The 26,928-nt window shown below is 41.7% G+C and overlaps 2 protein-coding genes across 13 annotated transcripts in view; both read left to right on the forward strand.

The window, feature by feature from the left end:
- Positions 1-26,928, forward strand: part of ntng1a (netrin g1a) — a 91,129-nt gene that overhangs the window by 31,875 nt on the left and 32,326 nt on the right. For 10 of the 12 annotated variants that reach the window (XM_049749796.2, XM_049749787.2, XM_049749792.2 and 7 more), the window contains exons 4-6: positions 15,588-15,695; positions 16,268-16,406; positions 20,721-21,294. In XM_049749796.2, the coding sequence (XP_049605753.1) occupies positions 21,052-21,294 (243 nt within the window). In that variant the 5' untranslated portion in view covers positions 15,588-15,695; positions 16,268-16,406; positions 20,721-21,051. Of the gene's footprint in view, positions 1-15,587; positions 15,696-16,128; positions 16,407-17,286; positions 17,834-20,720; positions 21,295-26,928 lie in introns of those variants that run through there. The other 2 variants (XM_068648773.1, XM_049749786.2) reach the window with 2 other exon arrangements.
- On the forward strand, positions 12,140-13,401 carry prmt6 (protein arginine methyltransferase 6). Its single transcript, XM_049749804.1, has one exon. The coding sequence runs from the start codon at positions 12,206-12,208 to the stop codon at positions 13,262-13,264; it is 1,059 nt and encodes a 352-aa protein (XP_049605761.1). The 5' UTR covers positions 12,140-12,205; the 3' UTR covers positions 13,265-13,401.

Here is a 26,928-nt window from a genome sequence, read left to right on the forward strand (position 1 = left end):
CTGTCTTAGCGTTCTCTCCAGGGAAATCTCCCAAGAGCAGCTGTCCTTATCAATGTGCCAGCTCTCCGCTCACTGCCTACCTGGGTCGCATTCTCCATGACAGTAGCACAGAGGTAGCGCTAATCTGCCAAGACTTCAGCAAAATTAAATCGCCAAGCGGGCCACTGGGTGAAAGGCAATGGGGAAAGATTTGCCGCTCACTGTGAGATGCCATCAATATGCTTTGCATCTGCCACAGACTACATTTGCAAGCTTAATTTACCGTATTTTTCGCACTATAAGGCGCACCGGATTATAAGGCGCACCTTCAATGAATGGCCCATTTTAAAACTTTGTTCATATATAAGGCGCATTGGATTATAAGGCGCATAGAATAAATAACGAATAAAGAAAATTTGAGGTTTTTAAGTGTGCCTTATAGTGCGGAAAATACGGTACTCCTAAATATTAATTATACCTAAATGATAAGGATCTTATAAGACACATGAGGAGAATAAAAACAGTACATCAAATGAGCCAGACTTCAATTCTTATAAGGCACTTTGTTGATTTTTGTTTTTGAAAAAAATAAATAAATTGTGCTGTTTTTAATTTTAAAAAATTAACAATATGGCGAGGAGCAGGCTAACTAGTTAGCATGACATCAGTTAAACCCCCCCACAATTCCTCCTGTGACATCCAAACACTTCGTTAGCCTCGCTCGCCGGATCCCGACGTCCGACTGACACCGACCACACACATATAAGTACGAGATTAATCAGCAGAGTGGTTCTACTAAACGACACCATGTTGTGGCATGTTATACTTTGTCATCACTGGGGGTTGCTTGTGCCATTTTCAAGCTTTTTCAGAATCCTTTGGTTACGCTCCCAGGCTGTTGTTAAACCTCCAGCAGTGCCCGTCTAAAGCATGAGTGGTTCACAGTCAAAACATTTATTACATATAAATCCTTTTTCTCTTCAGCTGAGCTACCTTGGGAGGGCGAAAGTAAGGACAGGAATCAGGTTTATACAGTTTGCCACAGACAGTAGGCAGGAAAATAGTTGGGGGAGAGAGAGAACCTGAAATTTGTTGTCTCTTATTAGCTCTTATTGCTAGAATTGGTGATTCCATGCCACGGTCAGTCAAGATTTAACACATGTACCGTATTTTCCGGACTATAAGGCGCACCTGAAAACCTAAAATTTTCTCAAAAGCCGACAGTGCGCCTTATAGTCCGGTGCGCCTTATATATGGACTAAATTCCTAAATTTAAACTTGGCCGAAGCAATGTGTCATGAAAGAAATCATATCAGGCCCGCTGAAGACTATGAATCATGAATCAAAAAGGCTATGGATCATTTTGTGATCATAAAGTAATTTGTTGCGTCTGAAGTTGAAATAAAAAAGATAAAATGGAGAATGATTTGATTTGGATTCAAAATCTGACATGATGCATTAATGTTGCGCCTTATAGTCCGGAAAATACGGTATTCAAATGTTCTACACTTCACGAAAAAGCGTGCCCAGCATGGAGCGCACACGTTGGTTACCAAATACGATTTTCGGCCGGGAGCCACCTTGTAGCATATGAACTAAGTGAGGCTCTGGTTACATATAAATACAGTATTAATAGTGGTGATTCATTATTCAAGTGCAACCTGTAGGACACATAACATGAGCCCACCTTTTTGCGACACACAACACCTTGACATTTGAAAAATCTTCAGGCCAGTATAGAATATCATCAAACCAGTCTTTTTATGAGCTCCACTGGGAATTGTATCAACAGCAGCATGTATGGCTCTAAATATTATTCTGGTATTTTGGTTCCGCCGAGCTATCGGACCTTTCACGTCCGGAGCCTCTGAGTCTGGACATGCAGGCTGAAGGCCAAAGTGCCTCTTTGTGATACACACATTTTTTTTTTGTTTTTTTTGCATGCAGAGTGCATTCCTCATCTATATACACAGAACCCAATATCACCTCACGGTACATTTAAAAAACGATCGATTTTCATCGTTTCATCAGAACATGATTCTGTTCATCGCTACACTGTGAGGAACAGCTTTAAGGGGGGGGGGAGGGGGGATCCTTAATCACTGGAGCTCGTGTTTGTTCTTAATAGGCTCGGCTTGAAAGGCAATGATCTGAAGACGTGTTTCGTGAATGCGCCGCACGTCGTCGTTTAACATCAATGAAACTACGCTTTGGTAATTGTTAGCCATCTGTTTTTCCAACTTGACTCGTGTTCCTTTCTTGGTACGGCACCAAGATTTGCGATATAATGGGCCGAGCAGCTTCCAGGGAAAATACCTCGGAAAAATTTTTGCTCAGTCCCTACTTAGCGCTTGGTTATATGTAATTATATGGGTGCCATTTTTTCTTTAGTGTCCTGCACGGCCGCACAACGGGAAGCAAAATAAAGCTGCGTGGCTTGTTCTGGAGCTCGCCTCAGATGACTTAATCAGGCCATAAAGAAGGCCTCACTTACCGAAGCTGTGTTGCCCCTGTGCTCTGCATTTTATCCGCCCTAGGGAAAGGTGAAATATGCTCCCTCCGAAGGTAACGTGCCCTATCTCTGTCTAAGAAGTGACAAATTTATCGCAGCCATCGACTATTTACAATCCGTCTCGAGGTATGATGATCCGGACTGTTTTATTTAAGCTGCAGAGTAATGGCCATGTTGGTAATACCGTCGTGGTGAGTTGGCAGAAAAATAAAAAGTAGAAGAAAAATAAAGAATAAAAAGAAAGTACAACCCTATTTGTCTATAGCAACTTTTAAATAGTTTTCACTCATTTACAAATAGAATCACGTCCAACTAATCAGCCAATATCATTTAATGACCCTAATTAGGATGCATTCTAAACTACTACTTTAGACTACTTGTAAAATATTCATTTGCTAATCTATCGGAGACAGATACAACTAAAAACAATACAATCTAATTTGTACTTGATAAATAATAAATTAGCCGTGCCGTTTCGTACACCTGCGGATTTATTTAACTTCTGCTTCGTCTCTTCTAGCTCACTATAAACTCGTAATATTCATCTTCCTCTCACTCTTCCTCGCCACTCACTTCAGTGCTTTTTTGAGTGGAGTGACAGTCTTTACAATGTGTCACTGTGAATCGACCTCACATTTAATATTTCAATAAAAAGTCAAAGCGCCGAGTGGGGAAGGGCCCTGAGGATTGACTTGTCGCTAGTTCCGGTACTCTCTTTAAAAGCACTGCCCGAAAAAGATTTTTTAACTGTCTTCCATATAGATAATAATGTTTACTTATAGAGGTTTTGTATTTTGTAGAATTGAATAGGAAGGCTGTTGTTGCATAACAAAACCCTTCAACCTTGATTTCATTGCTGCAAAGATGACCTATGAGCAACTTTTCCACGTTATTTGAAAAAGCAGAACTCATTTTTCAGCAAGTGAAAAGCAAAGTTGCAAATTCAAGACCTCCACTATGCCGTGACCCAACATTGTAAACACTTCCCGTCTTTCCACTGAGAAAAGCAAAAATAGACTATTGAACTTTTTTTTTTTATTACATTGTTGTTTGTCATATACGGACAGAAGAAAAGCTGACTTGTAGAAAAGCATGTGTAGAAAAAAGAGGGAGAGACTATTTCTACCCGAACATGGCCTTCAGATTATAGTTAACTTGAACTTTTTTATTCCTCAGGGGAAATCAGTCAAAAAAAAATCTTCAAAAACGCTGCGGGTCGGCACGTCCGCCATCCGATAAGCAAATCGGACCAAAATTAAGATTCTCAAAAAACGTAAGGGTCTTTTCCAGCCCTCATCGATTCCGTGATGTGTACAGTATACAGTCATGGTCCAAGTTGTTCTGTTCATTTACTGCAAAGAACTCCTCGCTAAAGACATTTACCGGGTCTAATGTTTCGACAGAGTGCAGGTGAAAGACAATATCTTTGTCGCCTTGCCTCACTTCATTCAGACGGGAGTTTGATCAATCCTTTGGCTCTGTATGGACTGGGACTGGTGTTACTAGGCGTCACTGCGCTCGTTTGTGTAGACAACCCCCCCGTCCCCTCCCCAAACCAGATCACACCACAGAGACCCTTAAAAGTAGAGTTAGATCAGTTACTTTACCCTACCGATTCATTGCTGGGTCAACAAACGATGACATCATCATACGTAGAAATATCAACTCATCTTGGCACGATCTGTCCACGACAACCTCTGCTGCTTTGCATATTAATCGCCGGTGTAATCTGGTTGACGTGGAGCCGAGTGAATCGCGGGGATAACCTGAAGAGTTCATCTGAGCCGGTGTTTATCCGGGCCACGGCACGGGGGTGGCTGCCAGGGTGCTGAACGGGCGAGCTGGTGCTCAACTGGGTGTGTGCATACATGATTTATGTGGCTTACCCTCGGAGGAGGGAGATAGAGACGACCTTCTGAGGAGTCAGAGCCAAAGCGCTCTCCCTATAAATGAAAAGCGTGCTTGATTACTGCAGGAAAGATGATACAATGCAAGAAAGGTTATATTGCTACCTATGATGTGGATGATACATCACTTTAAAAGGTTTACAGTTGCAACATTATCTCTGAACTTCACAGGGAATTTTTGCAATTTGCTGATGCAAAAATGTCCCCCGAAGTTCATGAAAGGGTTTGTGATCGCCTCGTTTCTGTTTTCCTTTGCCCTTTGACAAATCAATTCGAAAATCAATAGTGATCTTAATTGGGTTTTTTGTTTTTGTTGACCCCTTGTCAAAACAAGGTGAGATTAGGTTTTAGGGAATTCTTGTGGTTTAACCTTTGCACCCAAATTGTAGTCGCATGGTTGTGAATGTGTGACAGAAAGACAACAACAAAACGGGGTCACTAAATTCGATTGAAGAATCCCCAAATGAATAAAATGAAATAAACATTACCCCCTGGGACAAATTTAATTTTTTATAACCACCTTTGTGTTTCCCTTTGACCGTGTTGACGTACATAATTCACAAGCTCACATCCCACTTTGATTGCAACCTCAACTCCATCTTAAATTGAGAATCTAATTTGATGCCAAATCATGTTTCCGGGACCTTTTCACTCTTCCAAATCGACTCATCGTTAATTTATAAGATGGCCTCCCACCGTTAGCACCTGTTCGTATTTTCTCGCCGCATTTCAACATATGGTGGCACACATAATCAACCACGCTACTATCCTGCTTCATGTAAACGTGTGTGGTAGACATTTTCTGCTTCCTTCCAAATGTACTTAAATATCATTTGACTGCCACCCGTACAATTTTCCAAGTATGTAAAATTTCTATATATATACAGCGCTCTGTTTCTCAAACATATCGTACACAACAAAAACAATCTCCAATTAGTCTCATGCAGCCACTGAGGAGTCCGCGCTTCAGAGCAAACTTCTGAAAATGCAAAAATGTGTCACTCAACAGTGTACACATCCATAGGGAACGCTATTTATATTCATTGGAATTTCCAAACAGTCGGGAAGGGACAAATGTATTGTTTGCACATTTAAATGAGGGTGACTTTCCGCATCCGTCTCATTTGTAAGCAAGGAACTGTTTGGTTCTTGATGTCAGTCACATGTAGTTGAAGACTCGTAGATTTGACCGTCGCTAAACTTCCACGAGACAATGACAACCGTATCGCTCTCAAATTCCCTTCTACAAGCCATATCAAAGCACCTGCCGTTTTGTAGCCGAAGGTTAAAGGCCCACACAGGGCTACGAGCAAATCATAATGGTCCACGCTCTCTGGCTGACACTTGCAGCCTGGGAGTAGTTTAATAAGCTGCTGGCTGACAGACAGAGGCGGAGGAAGTGAGGCGCTCTCGATGGGAACGACACCTTGCACTCCCTGACGGGCGGGCGGTCGGGTTGGGCGGCTGTGTGCTGAAGTTATAATAAGAGGTTCAAAAACCTCTCGGCTGAGGTGATACCATAAGATTCCAAAAAGAGATTGCTGAGATTCATACTCGGATTAGATCTGTGTTACATTAGCATTTGATGCGGAATACAATTGTTAAGGGCAGATTATGTTGAATGCACTCACTGTCAACCCAGTTAATATCTTTCTATAACTGTCAATGGCGCTGAATGAGTTCAAATTTGCTGTTGACCAATGTACCGTATTTTCTGGACTATAAGGCGCACCAGACTATAAGGCGCAACTTCAATGAATGGCCCATTTTAAAACTGTATCCTTATATAAGGCGCACCTAACTATAAGGCGCACCATTAATGCATCATGTCAGATTTTTAATCCAAATTTGACACAATGCTTCGGGCCAGTTTAAATTTAGGAATTTGGTCCATATATAAGACGCACCGGAATATAAGGCGCACTGTCGGCTTTTGAGAGAAATTTTAGGTTTTTAGGTGCGTCTTATAGTCCAAAAAATACAGTATTTGTTATATATTATATAATATTTCAATTATCCCATCGCTATGGCGTTTGGTGAGATTTTTACAAGTGCTTTCACCAGTAAAGTAAAAAAAAATAGGCCTGGCCACCTTCTCCGCTGCTTGACGACTCTATGAAGACAGTTTGTTTGTGACATACTAACATCCAAATGATTTGCCTGTTTAATGAATCGCAGATCTGAAAAAAAGCCAGCAGCTCTTGTGTGTCTCTAACAATGGGAACACATTTCTGGAAGATGAGATTGCACAGTTGTATGTAAATTAAGTGGAAACAATCCCGGCGCTCAAAGCCTTCTAGTCGTTTTTTTTTCTCTTTCTCCCCGCCATTGTAGAAAATGATTATCAGATGATGATAATAATTTCAAATTGAGACGAGACTCAGTAAATGACACGTTTATTAGCCAGTAAACACACTCAATTACTAATTCTGCCTCCGGGTTTGTCCTCTGATGGGTCTCTGCTTTTCCTCAAGGTGACTAATTTAATTCCCTTGATTCGGCCTGACCTTTGTCAGGATTGTTTTGATGGCAATGATTTCCTGTCCTATTGCTTGCAGCAAGAGGCAACGAAGCAAGTGAAGGATTCTGGTTTATCTTCGCGGGCCTTAGATGAAATGTGAAGTGAGCTGTAAAGAGATACTGTATGTCACTCGGGTTTACTACCGTATGCAGAAATCCCGGTAGATTGAGAGAAAATGTATTGGAGCTCTGTAAAATGTGCAATGTTGATGGCTTTTGGAGGTCATTCGAAATAGCAAACATATTTCACACGCAACAAGTAAGATCTATAAAAAAAAAAAGGAGGACGGTGTTTACTGTATTCCGAAGCGTTTACCATCAGTCTCCGACGCAGTCAAATCAAAAGCGCTGTCTGACTTCAACTACCACTATCTCACCAACGTCATCTTATCAGACTCCTACAGAGCTTGTTGACGAGCTGATCATTTGTGTTGGAGTAGTGGGGGGAAAATTATTTCCGCCTTGGGTCCAGGAAGTGGACAAACTAAATCTAAATACCAACGTTGGGGCGAATAATATTTCACGCGCTTTGCGACACATTCTCCACATCTGTCACAGAAGGCGACATACCTGCATTATTACAGCCTTGCTTATCTTTCTTGCTTTTTAACTGCCAATTCCTTATTCTCTCAACGACGTATAAACCGCTGAGTGAAAGCTGGGTATATTACTTTTTATTGCCCCGCACTGGAAAGTCACCGCGATAGCGCTCTAATCTCGGGACAGGCGGTGATATTCGTTTACATGGCGTAGGGGCTGGCACAGATGACTGATAAGAATAATCTTTTAACAGGGGTGTTGATATCTCGCACTACTGGCCACTGCTACAACAGGCTACAACAGTTGAGCCTCTCCGTGGGGATATTGATTTTTTATTTTTTTTTTAGTTTGGTCCGGCGAAGGCAAGACACCAAGATGAAGAATTACCGTATTTTCCGGACTATAAGGCGCACCTACAAACCTAAAATTTTCTCAAAAGCCGACAGTGCGCCTTATAGTCCGGTGCGCCTTATATATGGACCCAATTCCTAAATTTAAACTGTCCCGAAGCAAACTGTGTCATGAAATCAGTCATAAGTGGCCTGCTGAAGACTATGAATCATGAATCAAAAAGACTATGGATCATTATTTTGTGATTATCAAGTAATTTGTTGCGTCTGAAGTTGAAATCAAAAAGATAAAATGGAGAATGATTTCATTTCGATTAAAAATCTGACATGATGCATTAATGGTGCGCCTTATAGTCCAGTGCGCCTTATATAAGGACAACGTTTTAAAATGGGCCATTCATTGAAAGTGCGCCTTATAGTCCAGTGTGCCTTATAGTCTGGAAAATACGGTACTTAAGACTAGAGCACATATCAAGTAATCGCCAGCTAGTCAGTCATTATTATTTTTAGTTTCTGATGGAGTTAAAAAAAAAAAAAATACATGTTTTCAAATTAAAATAAGTGTAAAACAGAGGCAAAATAGGTTACCAAGACCTTGATGATTATTTACACCTCATTAATTGCAGAGGGACAATATTTCACCCCATCCAGTGATTACACGCCACCTCGACTTTATCCGGGGACCTCGCTGCAGAATCCTGTCGTTTACAACCCATTGTATGTCTTTGCACTTTCTTGCAGGCAATATAGCATGCTCCTAACTGACTCTCTGGGGATAGAGAATGACCCGGGCTCACTAAATATCCAGTGTAGCAGCCCAAAGTAGCCATTTAAGACTGCAATGTAATGTCCCTCCCGGCACTTCCTGCCCGGCCAATTAGAGGTCCGAACAGAAGTGCTCAAGCTGAGCGCTGCTTTGGATAGATGATGTCATTGTTTCAGGGAAGGGAGGGGGGTGGAGGGTGGTGAGGCCGTTAGGCTCGGCGTGGATCCCCAAGTGTAACTTTTTGAAATGCAAATTAAAGGCTTTCTCAACACTTTCAGAAAGTAGCAGCCTCTCTTCACATGCCACTGTTGTGTTTTTTTTTTTTAATTCACTGGACAAAAATAACTGCACAATTCTTTTTGTTTATGCTCCAAAAAATATGGAACATCCTGATGAAAAATGCGGCTTTGGAAGGAGCAATGAGTTGTGTGAGGGGGGGGAAAAAAATGTGTTTGGTGATGAACTGTAACAGTAAGTTTATGTTGCTTCGGGACAGTCTTGGCCTGTGGGCACACTTTGTTATTTTTACGGGTTCACATGAGGACGTCAACACCACCCGAGGCGAGACTCGCTTTCGGTCATCTTTGACTAACAATAGAAAAACTGAAAAATTGACTTTCCCGTTCAAATTCAACTCGGAGTACCGTCGCATTTAGTTAATTTAATCGGAATTTTGTTTTGGTTGTGAAAAATGCGTCTGGATTGTGGTGATGAGATTTAATTTGCGGTTAGTCCAGATTTTACTTGGCATAATCCGCTTCTGGAGTGTGCCAGAGAGAAGTCGGGCCAGAACATAATGAGGGGTTGTGTTGTAAACAAACGACCAATCACGGCTGTCATGGCTCGCAGGCTACGGCACTATTCCATTAAGCTGTTAAGCAGCTCATTATCCATTTTCCTTTATATTCCCTCCCGGTGCTTGCCATAATTCAAAAATGTAAATGCGTTGAAAAAAATAATCAGATTAAGAGATTAAACTGACAAAGATTGTACATTAAAACCGTTTTTTTTTTTTCACAATGACAGTGGTATTGTTTTCCCCGAGTCTTGAAAATGGAAGCAACCCGGTGATCCCAGAAAAGCAAAACAATACCCCATAAATTCGGGCTCTCTCGTTTCCATTTGAAATTCTTAACGTGGGGATAATGTGGCACAAAATCCTTTATCTGTCTACTGAAGCTCTTTCATTTCATATTTTCATTTCAACCGGTTGAGGTTGTGGACAGGTCGATGGATGCAATTAGACACGCAAGACTCAGCAGTTGCGCTAATGTGCTTAAATGGATTTTCGTATTTGTTTGAAAGTAACCAATATGCTACAACTAAATCCCGAGACTTGCTTCTTGTGGTCAGCACGTGTTTCTCTGTCCGTGGGTCTGTCAACTCAGATAAACGTCCTGCTACCAGGACAGGTTCGCTCTTAGGCAAGCTTACCTTCAGGGCGAGATGCACGGCACCTTAACAGAAAATGAATACTGCCTTGTGTCTCTTTGAAAGAGCATTGATTTTTTTTTTTTTTTTTTTACTTGGCAAGAACCAAGGTCAACGGAAAGCACAAGCCGGGAGCGCCTTATCGCTTCCAAAATACCAAACCTGTGTGTCAGTCTATTTGTTGACAACAAAATGAAGATATTTGAACTATCGTGTCCTTGTAATTAGAACAAATGAACAACTTCGATGTTTCTGAGTCCCTTGGCTGCTTGCGAAGTCATAATTTTTACCATGAAATGACCCGGGGAAAGCCGACACGCTCGCTACCTGCGAGACATGAAAACGTAATTGGCCTAATCATGGCAGGTTACATCGCCTTACTAATTAATTATTTCTCCATAAATGACTTAAACCTGCCTTGAAATACTTGGACGGAAGTATTCCTTACAACAAGAACCAAAAACTAGACATTTTGTAAAAGTTTAATTCCAAGTTCACAAGCTGAATTCAAATGTGTTGAGTATTAATTAAAGAATCTTAACACATTAAGAGTCCAAGGTAGCATAATAGAGTACCATCATTAGGGGTTAATGTGTTTTTCAACTCAAAGACCCCAGCGACATATTTGCTTTGGGAAATGTGGTTTCAGTCAATTTCTCATTATCCCAGATAAAACTTAAGGATCGGATTCATACCATGAAAATATAATAATCCCAAAACCTTTCTCACTTTTCCAATTTTCGCCATGCCGTTGTAGTCTGAAATAATAATATAACAGAATTCCATTTTTCTAAAATGGGCATTTATTCTCTCCTAAGCAGCCAGCCCAGGCCTCCTTCCTACGCCAAATGGGGCATGTACTTGGTAATTAGACTTAATTGCATTGTACTGTCACTGATATTTGGATGCATGAGGGAAGTGAGTCTACAGGGAAGTGGTTGTAATTAATGAATTGATTTCCCAGGATGTGGATTGACGGGTTGAGGTCTTGCTATGGGACCGGCTGGTGCGCTGGGTTGGTGACTTGACAAATAAGTTCCAGTGGAAACCCTCCAGGGCGAGAGATTTTGCTTTTCACCGTTGTTTTCCATTTGATACAATTACAAAAGACCAAGTGGATGTTATGAAAGACCAGCTTCAAATATTTGGGGCTTTTTTTTTTTTGGGTGAGTCAATCCAGCCTCATATTGATCGTCAAGATGTCCGCCCCCCAAAAAATACACAATCACGCTTTTGCAGGTCCCTCTGCATGCATTTCGTGTTATTGTGTGGATTGCGTGCTTGCAATCTGTCCACGCCCGTGTGCACTTCCAGGAGAATGTTGTGATCGTGTTTAGGTGTCGGTTGCCGCAACTGACAGGTCCGGTATTACGAACAGAGCACAGGCAGCTCCCATGAGGCCATGCAAGCTGACCAAGAGGAAGAACAGCTGCCTTCGTGCAAAGCCAACCTTCTTCTTTAGATTTTTACTGGCCTCCTATACACGCATTCAACACATATAAATACTTAAATACATATATGGCTGCTGTTTAAAATTAAATGATATTTAATTAGAAAACATTTCAATTGGTAATTAGGATCTAAAAAGTAGTAAAAGTAAATCTGTGATTTTTACAGCTCATAGTTCTTGCACATTCCACTATACTGTCCTCTTGCTTTGAGTAAAAATTGAAATTCTCATATTTTGCTTTGCTTTGTTCCCCAACCGACTGCTGAACAAAAAATACAGCTCCTGCTCATTTGTCCGGTATTGTTTGGCCAAGGTATTTGAAAGTCCCATAGGACCATCAGAATGAAAGTTCTGCCTGCCATAACTTTGGGGAAATTTCAGAAGCCTTGCACATAGGTTGTTAAAAGGTGAACATGGTGGCTGTCTAGATAAAACACTCTAACCTAGGCATAGATGTTGCAAATTTATCCAAAAAGTCGACTAATAAAACCGATAACTTAACAAATTTGAATAAGCAGAAAGATGTGAGTAGATATTTTGTGTAGTTTAGTGAAAGCCATATATACCGCATTCTCTCAGTCCCTGAACGCACCATTCTACTTCCACGTCATAGTCGCTAACTTGTGGGAAATGTAGGCTGTTTTACATTCACGTCAGTGCATCCCGGGCTGTTTAAAACTACAAATCCCATAACAAATCAAATACCATTGCGGAAGTGTTGCGACAAGAGCCTCCTGCCTTTTGGTAAACATGTCTCGTGTGGCTAAGAAGCGAAAATTCGATAAAACCCGACAAGACAGCCTTTATTTTGATAGCTATTCCGATGTGACAATACATGAAGAAATGATAGCGGACCATGTACGAACCAATACGTACAGATTGGCCATTCTGAAGAATAGCGAATCGATTCGAGGCAAGGTTGTGCTGGACGTCGGTGCAGGAACCGGCGTTTTAAGCATGTTCTGCATCCAAGCCGGTGCAAAGAAAGTCTACGCCGTTGAAGCGTGTTCCATTGCCGAGCAAGCTGTGAAAATAGTCCAACAGAATAACATGGAGGATAAAATCCAAGTTATACGAGGGACTGTTGAGAGTGTTGAGTTACCGGAGATGGTGGAGGTGATAGTTAGCGAGTGGATGGGTTATGCTCTCCTGCATGAGTCGATGCTCAACTCGGTGCTGTACGCGCGTGACAAGTGGTTAAAAAAGCCCAACGGGATCATTCTGCCCGATAAAGCCGAACTTTTCATCACGCCCATCTGTGAGCCAGTCGTGGAGGACCGCTTACACTTCTGGTACACCGTCAAAGACAATTACGGCGTTGACATGTCATCTATGAGTGACTTTGCCAGAAGATGCATCAAGAACTCAGATATTTCCGTCAGCCCGGTGACCGCCGAGGACGTGTTGTCCCATCCGGCCCGGTTCGCCGAGCTCGACCTTTACACGACCACAGCGGAGCACCTGCGGTCGGTCAAAGGTCACTTCAGGTGCGAGTCTTTTGGCTCGGCTCTCGTCAACGCATTCTGTGTCTACTTCACCGTCTCCTTCCCGAGTCCGGACAAACAGCAACCGCTCGTTCTCTCGACGTCTCCGTTCAAACCTGAGACTCACTGGAAACAGGCCGTTTTGTACCTGGATGAACCCGTGGATGTGATGCAAGACACGCTGGTGACCGGGGAGATCAACATGTACCCATCGGAGGAAAGTGACAGACATGTTTGCATCCACCTGGACTACACGATCGGAAAACAGAAAACACAATCCAAGACGTTTTCCATCCCTGACTGGACCTCTGAAACATTGTCGTAGTTTGCTGTACTCTGCAACAATTAAGTTGGTGTGATTGTAGAACAAGTCTTTTATTAGTTTAGGGAATTGTTGGATTCATCAAATATCATTGATATGAATGTGCATGCATTTTTAAATAAAATATATTAAAAAAAGCATTTGATGTTACAATTATTACCTTTTCTATATGTCTGCACTGCAGAGTCCTCATTTTCATGACACGTTATACAAAAATTAGTCTATTCAAATTTTGATCAAATTATATAAAGTTTTAGGATCAATTAAAAAAGGTGAAAGGAAATTATTTCAACTTTCAGCAGTGATTGCAGGTCTCACAGTCTTCATTTAAATTACCAGGTAAACATTTCTAATGTGTATTATGTTCTCGCTTGCACTATCAATTAAAACCGAACAAATTATTGAACGTGTTTACAAGCATCTTCCTTTTCGATCGCCGCTGAAACCTGACTGGCGACGGCCGTATCTAATCACGGCCACTCATTCATCCTTGTATGCTAATGACAGCATGAATAAGCCAATAGGATTCAATTCCCGCAGTCACTTACAGTAAGCAATATTTCTGTCAGCACATCCTAAGCACACAAATTAGAAGCACAGTATTGACAAAAGCTAATTTGGTGGACCAACCTCCCAAGAGGTGGGCTTCATTTCTTCTTGCTAGCCGAGGAGACTATTTATCATCATTACCATTAGCAACCGGAACTGACCCGTAGAATCCGTGTCCGTTGCATGGTGCTACTTTTTTTTCTCGACAGCAATAAAACATTGTTAATTTTGGCCCTGGGCTGCAAATCTCAGCCGTCTTTTCGACGCTATCCGTCTTAAAGCACTGAGGCATGATAACATGGACGGAGGCACATCGTAGAACAAGGACGGATCTGCCCTTTGCCTGTTAAGAAACCAAATCACCGGTAGAAGCGCGTAAACCATATCAGGGTGGACCTGAGGCGCTCTCATACAATCTACCAAACTATGCAAGGCTGCTAATCCTTTTTCAATCATGCACTTTTTGGATTATGCCTCCATGTAATTCTTTTCAGGTATTGTTTTATAACATAATATGATATTTCAATTTTGCCAAGTTGCTGCATGGGCTTAGAAGACCATATAGGATTGGATCAACGCTGGAGGTCTGCTTGCAGCAGATTGGAGCCCAGGGTTAGCGCCGGGCTGATAAGCGCAGAGACTGACCTGATTCGCTCCTTCAAGCCATCCCATATTGAAATGGGAAGTGACTTTTTAACATGGGGTCGGTCCCTGAAGGATGCTGGTTTAGCACGCCATTCACCTGGATCACACACAAGGGAATTCAAACACCACAAAGACTGTTTGATACCAGCCTTAGTTCAGGGTATCGGTACTTGGTATCGGTATTTTCTTTTGTAGGGAATTTTTATCTATTAAAAATACTTATTTTTGACACATGCTTTATCCATCAAGTTTCAAATAACTATTATGTGATTTGACGAGTGAGGAAAAAGGGAGGAACTTTATCAGACGCTAGGGTGGGGGCATTTTATTGGCAATGGGACCTTTAATCTTCTTTAAAGAAAAAAATATTTTTTTGGGCCACTGGTGGACTCGACCAGCAGTCTAGTAGCTATCACATTACGCAATTGTGTTTAGCTACATTTGCGTCTTTTAAAACGGCCGCCACTTTGGTTAATTTCTTCAAGGCTTAACTCTAGAATAAAAAAAAATATTTGAGGAAGCCATGGATTAACATCCCAAAATGCATTGAGTGAACACGTATTTTAGTCTCGACTTAAAGTGTCTCTTTGTTAGCTTGCCGCCGTGCACCTCTCTCTTGTCACAGAGTGAATTAGAAAAAGAGGTTCATGACAGGCAAGCTGCCCTCGGGCTAAGAGGCAGACACAAAGAGAGAGACGGCTGCAAGGAGAGCTGTCTCCGTCGTCCCCACCCTTGACGAGTCCAACAATGATGAAGAAACAGCGATCATGCTTGTGTGCTTTACATCTGCCATATTGTGTTTATTGCGTTGATCCATGACAGGGATTAATTGCTGTCAAAATCCACTTTGCCCCTTATATTCTCCTTTGGATGGCTATATTTGATATTTTTTACACAATGCCATGGCTTAATATTGTTGAAAAGTGAACATTTGTCAAGCGTTTAGCTTTGAGGCCTCTTGGCATATTTCGGATTTCCTCCATGATTGAACCTCGGTTACCATTTGCTTTTCATTAATCGTCTTCATATATCACAGTATATGTTAATCTCAATGTCCTTTTACTTTCTCAGTAAACAAGTTTGGGTATTTTAGTGAAGAAAAACTGATCATTTTGAAAATATTTCTGTTCAGATGTGAATTCCATCCCCAAAGAATAACTGAAAATGACGACAGGCATATGGAACCAACAAGCAACCTGACATTGAATAAGCCACGCCCCCTAAATGGTTCATAACTCAGGTAAATTTGACTTCTGGCTCATCCCAACATACAGTAACAATTATGTTTACTAAACCAGTTTAGTTCTTTACATGCAGGGTCTTAATTTTCTTTCGTAACAAAAAGCTTGCAGTAGAAACATCTCATGCGTTCTTGCTCCATAAAATGCTGTCTGACTTCTGGGTGATGTTGCAAAAAAAAATATGTAAATAAAAAAGAAAAGTAGCACATATTCTTTTTTTTCTTCAACTTGTGACGTGCTGATACCGAGGCATCTTTGATGAATAAAACAAGTGCAGTTCAAGGTGGTGGCTCCCTGGCAGCTGCTGTCTGCAAAGAAATCAACTTGAGCTGTCAAAGGATCCCAATATTGTCTGCATGTGTGCAGCCACTCGGCTCGCTCGCTCGCTCTGCGCCTCTGACGCCGAACCCCCCCCCCCCCCCCCTCCTCCCCGCCCCCCTACCTACCAGAGCGACTTGCAATGTTTGAATCCAGCAGCTTGAACATTTCTGCAAACTTTTAAACAATTGCACAGCTCGTGGGAGAAAGGTATTTTTCTAGCATTGTCTCCAAACCGTGGTCGCTTCTTCAGGTGGACTGGAAGCTGTCTCCCATCCGGCGGATCGGACGCAAGCTGGTGGCACCTGCGGTTGACATGTCCCGTCGTAAAGCGGATTTGGGCGGCTGCAACAGGCAGCATGGCCGGCTTTCCAGCGGGCTCTGAGACTAAGGTGAGAGGCGTGCACATCGCATTTCCGTCATGGTGTTCAAACTTTTAATTTGTTCGGAGATGCGCGCCGAATCCGGGATGCGATTTGTGGTCAGGTGACATTTTTAAGACGCGCACTGATTAATTCATTTTTTTCCCCAAATATGTTTATTAAGATGTGCGCAAATTGTGTTTTATTTTTGCTCTGCCACTGTCAAAGTTTCTCCGTTAAATTATGTGGAAATATGTCATTAAGTCAACAAGCACGTTAATTAGTTTTTTTTAGCACGATAATATGTCTGTAGATTTAATATTTTTATATCTTAAAAGCCTAGCTCGACAAGAAAATGTATTGTCAATATGTTGCAAGATTGCGTGCCATGACCTCACATTTTACAAGCAATACTTTTTTAGCAGCTGTCATTCACTTTCTGAATTAAACGCAACTAATTGCGCTCGTTAAATATGCGGCAAAATATATAATCAACCTTTTGATGATTTCACCCATGCTTAAAAGTATTTTTTTTTAATCAAAGCAGGTTTAACAGCTCACACTATTGGTAATAGGGTATCCCCAATTTTAGAATACATTGTCGTAATGTTTGCGCGATTATTTTTGCATGCACGTCAACATTTATTTGGCAAATGTTTTATTCTGTGAGATTACTACATTTGCATTTCTCCAATATATCTATTTTTTTATTAATATAAGCAATAAAGGCGAGCACGCTCCTCATTCTACTTTATAATATAAGTTTTTTTTTAAATATATATATTATTATCGTGTGTGTGCGTCTTAAAAGAGATTGCGTGCGTGTGGGTGGATGCATGCTTGGGTGGGGATGATGTTTGGCGCGGTGAAGAAGGGCAGGACAAGGAGGCTGAGTGGGGAGGGGGGAGACCACCCATAGGTGCGCGCGGTGGAGGAGTTGCAAAGCTGAGCGGGCGCCCGGGAGCGCACCATCCTCCTCGCCGCCACATCTCGCATCAGATCCAATAAGTGACGATTGTGATGGCAAGATCATCTCTTTAGTGCGTGCATGTCCAGAATTGAGGAAACGTGGGCGCGACCCAAGTTTGTTTTCCGATAGTGCCACCATCGGAGAGTCGATCGGCGCGATGGATGGAGTGACACTTGGAAGGGACTATGATGGACACTTTGGAGCTCGTGTCCAGAAGTGCTCCGGTTTGCATGACGCGCGGTGTTGAGCGAGCCCCCAGGACGGCCATCAGTCATTTGTGTTCATATGACAGGACAATCCTCTCGATCGTCCAAATAGAGCAATGGTGGTGTGTGCAGCGAGACTGACGTGCGAACTCATCACTTTGCTGCGCCTGCAAGAGCGCGTCTTAAAAACGCTTCATTCTTCATTCATGATCATTCCGATGAACTTGTTGATGAGCCCGGGGACCTTGGAGAACATTTGCACGAATGGACTTTCAGCGCTTGTAAGTTCATCCAATTGCTTTGTTTAGTTGAATATTTGTGTGTAAAAGTATTTTCTATAATGTCATTAATAGGATTTGCTTCCAAAAGCTCCGATTTTATTTTTATTTTTTTTGTGGGGGGTGCTTTGGTTCGGTACTATATCACCAAATTTCATTAGTGGCGCCCCCTTGTGGAAGTCATTGCTTTTCGTCATCTATCAAGCATGATTGCATGTCTCCACTGGCATTAAATTTGTCATCATTTGAGCTGCCAGTTATAGTTAGACCTCCCTCGGCCTATTTTAATCAGGTGCTTTAGTTTCCCATTCAAATGCATTATAGGGGCGAGAATGGGGCTGCATGTGCTTGAGGGTACGAGTGAAATAAAAAAAGTGTTGGATTATTCTCAGCACATTACACGGATGACTGTTGATGATTGTTACAATCTAAAATGACCTCAAAATTAATTTTCAACTGAGTTGAATTCAGGTAGAAGGCAACACTTTTAATTTGTAGTTTAAATATAGCCCAATTATATTTCGTTGTGAAATCAAGAGTCCACATGCAACAATTTCCCTTTTTTTTTTTTTAATAACTGTCTCCATTTACAGTTTTTCTCCAGGCGTTAATTATTTTAAGTTCTAGCAAGCAAGTAAAAAAAAGTCTAAAAAAAATATATCAACGCTCACCATTTTTCTGTCAAATAATTTATTTCTGCGACTTGCTTTTAACCTACATTTATTTATTTTTCTGGCTTCTTCACGGTAGTTCCTGCTTAACGCAAGTGAGCATCTTCCTTACAGCTAAAGTGGACATTTTTGAGTATCCAAGCATGTCACTGTGGCTGCAGAGTAATGTGCATACTGCCTTTTAGGAAAAGTGTTTTTAATTATGCATTAGGTGTTCCTGTGTCGCAAAGAGACGCAGAGTGTGTGTGTGTGTGGGGAGGGTGGAGGCGGGGTTTGTTTCGCCCTCTCATAAGGTGCCTCCACGCCACCACTTGTATGTGCCACAGGAGTAACTGACGCCTCAGGGCTCTCGACTCAAACTCGGGGGCAAGAGGCTCCACGTCGCCCCGTCAAAAGTGCTGCCCCTGCACAAACAGAGTGCATGTGTCAGACCGGGCCGGGCCACTCAAGGGAGGACGTCTATGTGTTTAGGATGGGAAAAAAAACATCACGGATAGAGTGTTGTGGCAGATGGAGGCCAGTGGAGGCAAGTGAAGCGTGTCTTGAGCAGTCACACTTTGATTGCCTTCAAAGTCTTCAGACATGTGCTTGCACTTGATCCGTTTGTGAGGAGGCTTGTATGTGGCTTGTAACTGCACAATGTTGGCTATGGGAATCACATTTGGAAAAGATGTCTTGGGGAGGAGGCTGTATAACCTCGCATTCCATCAACCAGCCAACATCTTAAACAGTCGTCAGCGCCGAAGCCATTTGCCGACATGATTAAAAGTTCATAAAGCAGCCACTTGTAGGCTTTAAAAAGTGGAAACGTGCCGAGCTGACTTGAAGGCAAGCCCCTCGGCGTGCTTCCATAGGATGTCGTGTTTGCTCCACTCTGCATGTTTATTCATGAGGAGCGCAGTCCGATATTGGCAGGTTATTAACAGGTAAGATGAGCAGAGCAGACAGAAGCTTCCGTCCTTATCTATCTTTCATCTACCTCCGACTGTCTGCCCTCCTGTCTTTCTGGCCTTCCCTCTGCCCTGTTTCTGCTTTTGTGAGGCACTGGTTGGGAATATGAAACAGTGAGCGGCAGAGAAGATGAAAGTAAAAGAGGCAGGACAGAAGCTGTGTAAGAAATTGCCCTTGAAAGTGCATAAAATGCGTGAAATTAAAAATAAGAAGGTGGGGGGGAGACATCCATCGTATCACCGCTTTACCTTAATAAGTCCGCCTTGGTTTGTGCTGAATCTGTCCTTTTGCGACCTGAAGTTGTTTTGAAATGATCGGGCATTACGAATTTGTTTAATTGTGGAATAATATCGCTGACCTCACATTTAGTCCATGACTCATAGGTGATGATGTAATGTTCGGCGAGATGTATGTCGCGTGAACATCAATTTGGTAACCCAAAATGTATCGTTAGGATATGATTGAGGTTGAAAGCTATGCACACATGCACATTTCCACACATGGAGTCAGCATTCCAGGGAGCTCTTTAGTGTGCCCCTTAACACGGTAATAGTATGTCTCCTAATGGGAGACAGGGAGCCTGGTGCCAAGAGTTCTTCTGGATAATTGGCTGCTTCCTCACCCGCTGACTTCTCGCCCATTCACATTCTCTTATTTTACATTTAAGGGGCCCCTTAACCTCTCAGACCTTTATAACAGTTGGCAACTTCATTTTTTTTTGTTCAAATTATACATAACAGTTTTTCCCATATCCTCCATATTGGTGTTGATGTTATCTTTCATGGTTTTCCATCCACTTGGTTGATACTCAGATTCCATTCAGCATACTTTGTCTTAGGAAGCTTTTTTTTTTTTTTTTTGCTACCATTCCCATCACCGTCATTTATTTTATTCCACTGGGAGCCACGTGGTACCGCTCTGTTCTCGGAGCAGAGAAGAAGAATTGTACAATGTCTATTGTGACAGAAATACCCCAAGGCATGCCAGGTGCTCCTGTGATTGTAGACAGATCTGCCATCACGCATGTCATGTTTTGGAAATACATTTTCTGCTGGAAAATAACTTGGTGACCGCTGAAATAGACGGACATAAAAATGAATATATATAAAAAAAAAAAAGCATGCTCATCTAGTTGAATTAGCAAACTATATCTTCATCTTGGTCTACAAACACCAATTTATTTGCATTCCACCTTGCAGTGGTACCAAACAATGTCACCGACTTCAATCCTCGCCATAGATTCACTCCTGTTTCTCATTTCTCCACAGTTCCAGACCGCCACACGAGACGAGCACAATGACTGACAGCCAGACAAGCTGAGGAGACCTGTCACACATTGTCTTATCAACACGTCAAAGGGTTATCTCCTCCTCGTCCCCCCCCCTTTTTTTTTTCACTAGCCTCTCTCAATCTCGTCTTCTTCTCAATGGGCTGCTAACCCAAGAGATATCGAAATCGCGAAAAGATACCTTTAAGTCACTGAGAAGGCACGTCTCCCAATTGCTGTCAGTGGAAGCAAAAGTAGAAGAGGGGATCCTTGTTTCGAAGTCTTCATAAGGTGATCCAGCTCCAAGTCGAGGAGCTGTGAGAAGACCAATCATGCTCCTCTACTTGGCACTGCAGGCGTTGTGGACTGGCCTTTGCCAAGCCGCCATGCAGCACTACCCCGCGGCTTGGGGCCACTACGACGTTTGCAAATCCCAAATCTACTCAGACGAAGGACTAACCTGGGACTATATGGCCTGCCAGCCAGAGGCGGCAGATATGACCCACTACCTGAAGGTCACGCTTGATCCACCTAACATCACCTGTGGAAATCCTCCGGAGACATACTGTGCATTGGTGAGTACATAGATTCAAGTGATTATCAGTTTTCAATTGCAAAGTCTGGCCAAGCATTAATGTGGCTAAAAACAAAAGAGGCTGACGTCACGTTCTGAGCTGCTCCTCAGAGTGTTGTTGACACCGATTACTCACTCGAAACACACCATAATGTGACTTTGCCAAGGAAAACAAACACGATAGCCTCGGTAGTACAAAACCAAAACATAAAAATCATGTCTGTTCCAAAAAATAACTCAATGAAATCAATGATTAGCTTTAAAGACCTCTCTGTTGCAGATCTGCAAATTATCCAGCAATCATGAAAATCACCCAACTCCTTGTGGAGCTGCAAATAAAACGCTGCATATTAGGTCAAGTGTTTAATTAGCAAATCGGCCTCCTCCGTATTTGGGGTCCTTTTCACTTTGAAGCTCGCAGATGGTTGCCCCAGATTGCTAAATGATTAATCAATTTCGGTGTGTAGTGTAAGTCATCAGAGATGCTCTCAGAACAGGCACGCAGCGTTGATAGCTTTTTAGATAAATCACAAAATGTTCCTGGAAGAAGAGTAGTAACTTGAGAAATATAAATAGATTCGAGTTGTCGTCAGCAGAAACTCAGATGAGGGAAGGAGACGGAGGGGGGTGGATTAACAAAATTGGGATGACAAAGGCGAGCAAATGATCAAGAGAGATTGGAGAAGGCAAGAGCATCTGGGACTCATGAGACCCAGAGGACTATGTGCAAAGCATGCAGTGGATGACTAGGTATTATCTTCTCAGTGGGCCACGATGGAGATTCGGGAGAATCTGAATAATTCAAGATGTAGATAATGTGTTTTATTCATACTGATATGTTGCCCGATATATTTTAACACAAAGTATTTTTGAAAATGTTCTAATCTGTGTCCGCATGAAAAGCCATTATCAAGTCGTCACACAACAGGTGGTGCTTCGGATCGTTACCGCAAAACAATATCGGTTCATCAGAAGCCGGAAAATTGCAAAAGAAAATTGCACGTACCAAAACAGCCAATTAAGGATAGTAGGAAATGACATTTCAAATGTATTAAATTATATAACTCGGTCTGTATTTGGATGAAATATCTTTGCATCTTCTACCCTCAATTTTGAGTTACCGTATTTTTCGACCTATTAGGCGCACTTTAAAGAGAGTGCGACTTATAATCAGGTGCGCCTCTTACCATATATGGATGCCGAATTGAGAATTGTTTTATAATCCGGTACGGCATTGAGGAAAAATGCTCATGTGATAGAAAATGGATGGCTGGATAAACACATCCTTTTTTTTTTGGTCTTCCCCTCCTTCAGTTAACATTGAATTGAGTGCGGTGAGTTCAGCCGGTGAAAAGGTTGCTTGTCATATTGAGAAGGCCGTTGTCAAAACAGGGCCGCCTTCCATTGTGCGACTACTCGTTTGTGTGACCCCCCCGATTGATCCAAAGGGAAACCTTGAATGTGTCTCCTGTTTGCTTCACCGCGACTGTGATGGACAAATGAATCACGGACGGGTAGTAGCAGTCATGCCTGTCGCCGGCTTCTCTCTGCCACTCTATTTCCGGATATAAAATTCAGTATTTTATCTCTATCATTGCCAGCCTTTTAAACCGTTTGATGAACTTTTATCCAATTAGTGAGTTGACGCCATCCTGTTGTCCCTGTGTCTACACCAGGCAACGTGATAAGAGCTTCAATTAAAAAAGCCAGTGGGTAGCTTCAACGTCTCCTCGCACTATTGCAATTATACCATACAACTTCTATGCCGCATTTCGCAGCAGCTGGAATAAAGTCGACACCAACGGAACAATAACAAAGTCAGTCAAACACCAAAGAATACAAATGGGTCTTCAAACGAGTTTTAAAATGGTCACACAATTTTTCAAATCCAATTCAATATCATATGAGCGAGGCAGTGATGGGATGATGCTTAGATGAGTATCGTTATGTCCGGCACAGACCTTCATCCCTGGGTCATGGATAGACGAAGGTTGCATCAGATACTCCGAGTTGCCCGTACACTTTTTCGGTTTTAGCCCCGTGACCTTTCAAATAGCAATAAAATGCGTTGAATGTCGAGACGCAAGACTACCATTATATCAAATTGCCTGTAATACCTCTGGTTTGACATCTTCAGCAGAAAATGCTGGAGTTGCGGAAAAGTACTGAGTGGCTAAAAACAGAAACTTTCATTATAAGCAACATTTCGTTTCAAAAGATAATTCAACAGTAAAACTTGTTTTGCTCAAATGGAATAAGACTTAAGCCACCATTTAATTGGCCTATCAAAGAATATCTGTTATTTTTGAACGGGAAATGAACCCCAACGATTTTAAAGCAACGTATGAGCCAGTTTAAATTAAATCGATGAAATAATCTGACACTTGTTTTCATTACATTCAGGTTTTTTTCAAGTCAAGTCAAGTCAAGTCAAGTCAAGTCAAGTTTATTTGTATAGCCCTAAATCACAAACAGTCTCAAAGGGCTTCACATAGCGAAAATTGACAATTATTCTCAAAGCATCCCCTGATCTTAAGCTCCCAAAAGGCCAAGGAAAAACTCAAAAAAACCCTGCCAGGGGAAAATGAGAAACCTTGAGAAGGGACCACAGATGGAAGGATCCCCCTTTCAGGATCACCAGGTTGAAGTTTTGACAAAACGTTTGTCTTGTCTCCACCTGTTCACGTCATGGGCTCTCTCCGGACACTCGTGCGTCCAGATGTGCCTCGTTGTCCCATCAATTTGTTTGAATTTATTTTCTTTGGTTTGTTCCCTCTGTGACCATTCATGTCATGTCAAGTTTTCCCTCTGTAGCTTTTAAAGTCGCACGGCAATTTGAATTTCTAGATGACACATTTGTTTAGTTCGAGGAACCCCATGATGTCTTGAAGGCTGAAGTTTGTCGGCTGACTCGACAAAGCCTAAATGAACCTAGATGATTTCTGACAATCAGCTGCTTTCCCAAAGTAGTCAAGCAGGTTTAATTACATGCCAGCCTGCTGATGTGACCATTTTGACAAGTATTAGTCAGGGCTCATGTACTTCCAAAGAGACAACTATAACAGACCACGACAGTTTACTTCATTTACTAAATCATTACGAGAGCTTCAGGACAGAGAATGGGACCGCAAAAAAGTCCCTCGTTGACCCATAAACCGAAGACCACCTGTACTCTAAATTTCCCATAGGTATAAATGGGAGCAGATTTTTAATCTTTCAAAGCAGTTGTCTAATGTGTGACATGTGTCTAATTCAAACTTGTCCAGTGTAGTCATGGGCGTTGTTGACTTTTGTGACTTTTGGTTTTACATCAACCAAGTGTGTTTTTATCGGTTTGATAGAGACCGATTGCAATTGAGACGTGCCCTTGTTATCCAAACTTGACCTTATCCAAAGCTCATCCTGATTAAGGATTTAAAGTATTTTTACCCCCCCTCCCATACTTTACTGCCAAGTGACATTTCCTTAAGAAATAAAACAACTGTCATCCACAATATGTCTCATTTCAAATCCTAATACCGTTCAGTTTAGTGGTGGATGAGTGGGTGAGATGATTTTCACAGGGCTCCAATGTTTTCATAGTCTGTGACATTCTGTCTCATAAACCTGTTTACGGTGCCTTTTTTGTTGTGAAGTGGGCGAGATAGCAAAAGGCAAGTACTAAGGCGTTTTTTTTTGCAGAGCAACTGACTGACATCAAAAAGGTCACATTTCAGAAACCGCGGCAGCAATTAACCGGCATAGAAAAACTAATTACACATCCAAGTGTTAAGCGTTGGAGGGTGAAGATTCATTTTGATCCATTTTTAACATGGCTTCTTTCATCTTTGCCCAGCTAAAACCAATTGAACGTTTTATTCCAATATGATGCAACTAAATTTGCCGAAATGTGACACAATAAAATAATCATAAGGGTAAAAATTATTAAACGTAAGCACCATCAATAATATTTTGTATACCGCACGAGTTAAAAAAAAATTCGGGGTGAAAAGTTTGGAGATGGAAACTTGGTGAAAAGTTGGCTTGCTGACAACATCAGGTGTCTTGTTTTTTTTCTGTGATGGAGTGACTTGTCTATCTGAGTGTTGCTTCAACCGTTTATATTTCCACGATGCGATAACAACCCCCCCCCTCCCCCCCTTGCTTCCCGCAGCCTCTGTTGACTCTCTTTCAAAAGTAAGGAGACAAACATCTCTTATTTTGCCCCAAAACAATGAAAAGGAAAACTTTGAATCTGAATTTTAGAGTGTTTGTGTGTGAATAAAAATAGTTTATAAAGTGGAATTTTGTGGATTGAGCCCTTTGGAAAAAATATTGCTTTCAATAATTCAGTCACTTGCGGTTTTCGCATATTTCACGGTTGCCATCAAAAAGTTGTGGAATACAAGTCATGGATTATCTCGTAGCGATTTCACCTCAGATTATTTTATAGAGTTATTTAACTGAAAACCAGGAATCTCACATTGTGTTAAACACGCTTGCAGCTCATTGATTTTTCGGACCTGATTAGCCTCCTTGAACTCTCAATTTTGTCCATTTTTTAGCCTCAATTTTTCATTTTTCATTCCTTACTGTGTGGTTTGAATCTCTCTTGCAGTCATGGGGGGATTTGGTGCATTTCACAGTTAATCACTTCAGAAAAATTACGACAGGAAGGCATCTGCTTTCATCCTACTTTTCCCATTTGATGCCCTGAGAATAGATAGCCATGTAATATTACTTGTAATTGCTCTTTGTAATCCTGGAATAAATTTCTGCTTGAACACTAATTTTCACAGCAATGTTTGCAAATGCAAATCAGATTCCGCGGCATATGGCGTGTATGATCTTATTTATTTATTTGTTTTGGATTTTTAATGTTAATTGCAGCAGATGAATGGGCAAAACCTATTGCTCATTTTTATCTACGTGATGGGGGTCGAATTATTCCAGATGCTTCTAAGAACAGAATTTAATCTCCTTTTTGAGTAAATATTGGAAATTTATCTCAATATTTTTTCCATATTTGATAGCTGAAGTAGGCAGTAGTGGGGTTAAGTTGCTTTTTTTGGAGTATCCAAAATAGAACTCTGGTTACAGATAGAATTGTCAAGGAAGTACACACTCTGCACTTTTTTTTTTTTTCCAAAGCAATATATGAGCAGCATGCTGGAACATTTTGACTGTGCGCTCAGCTTGATCTGACACCGAGAAGTAATCTGACATTCGTTGCTGTGTATCACTTTGTTGACTACTCATTGACAGAAAGGGAAACAAAACAAATGAATCCAGATGGAATTCCTCTATCCTCTGTTATGGCAATATATTTTCTTAAATCCCCAGGAAAAAAAAAAATGGAGTCTGTCATGCTTTTTGTTTTTAGCCATTTAAATCTGCTGGGAATGCACTCGAGTGGTTCTTCTTTTCCCCCTCCACATGGCTCGCTCCCTATTTAAGCAAGCAAGCATATGCCGTGCAAGGGGAACACGCTGAAGCCTGGAAAATGCGCTTGCTTAATTAAAGAAGGGGAATAGCCAGTGCAGCTATTTACACCTAATTCTGACATAAATCTGTAGTTATCGCACTAGTGAGACCAAGCCCCCCCCCAATTTAGTGACGTACCCCAGAGCCTTTCCTTAATAAGCAATCTTCCTGA

The sequence above is a fragment of the Syngnathus scovelli genome, chromosome 18, assembly GCF_024217435.2.
Source record: "Syngnathus scovelli strain Florida chromosome 18, RoL_Ssco_1.2, whole genome shotgun sequence".
Taxonomy (NCBI): Eukaryota; Metazoa; Chordata; class Actinopteri; order Syngnathiformes; family Syngnathidae; genus Syngnathus; species Syngnathus scovelli.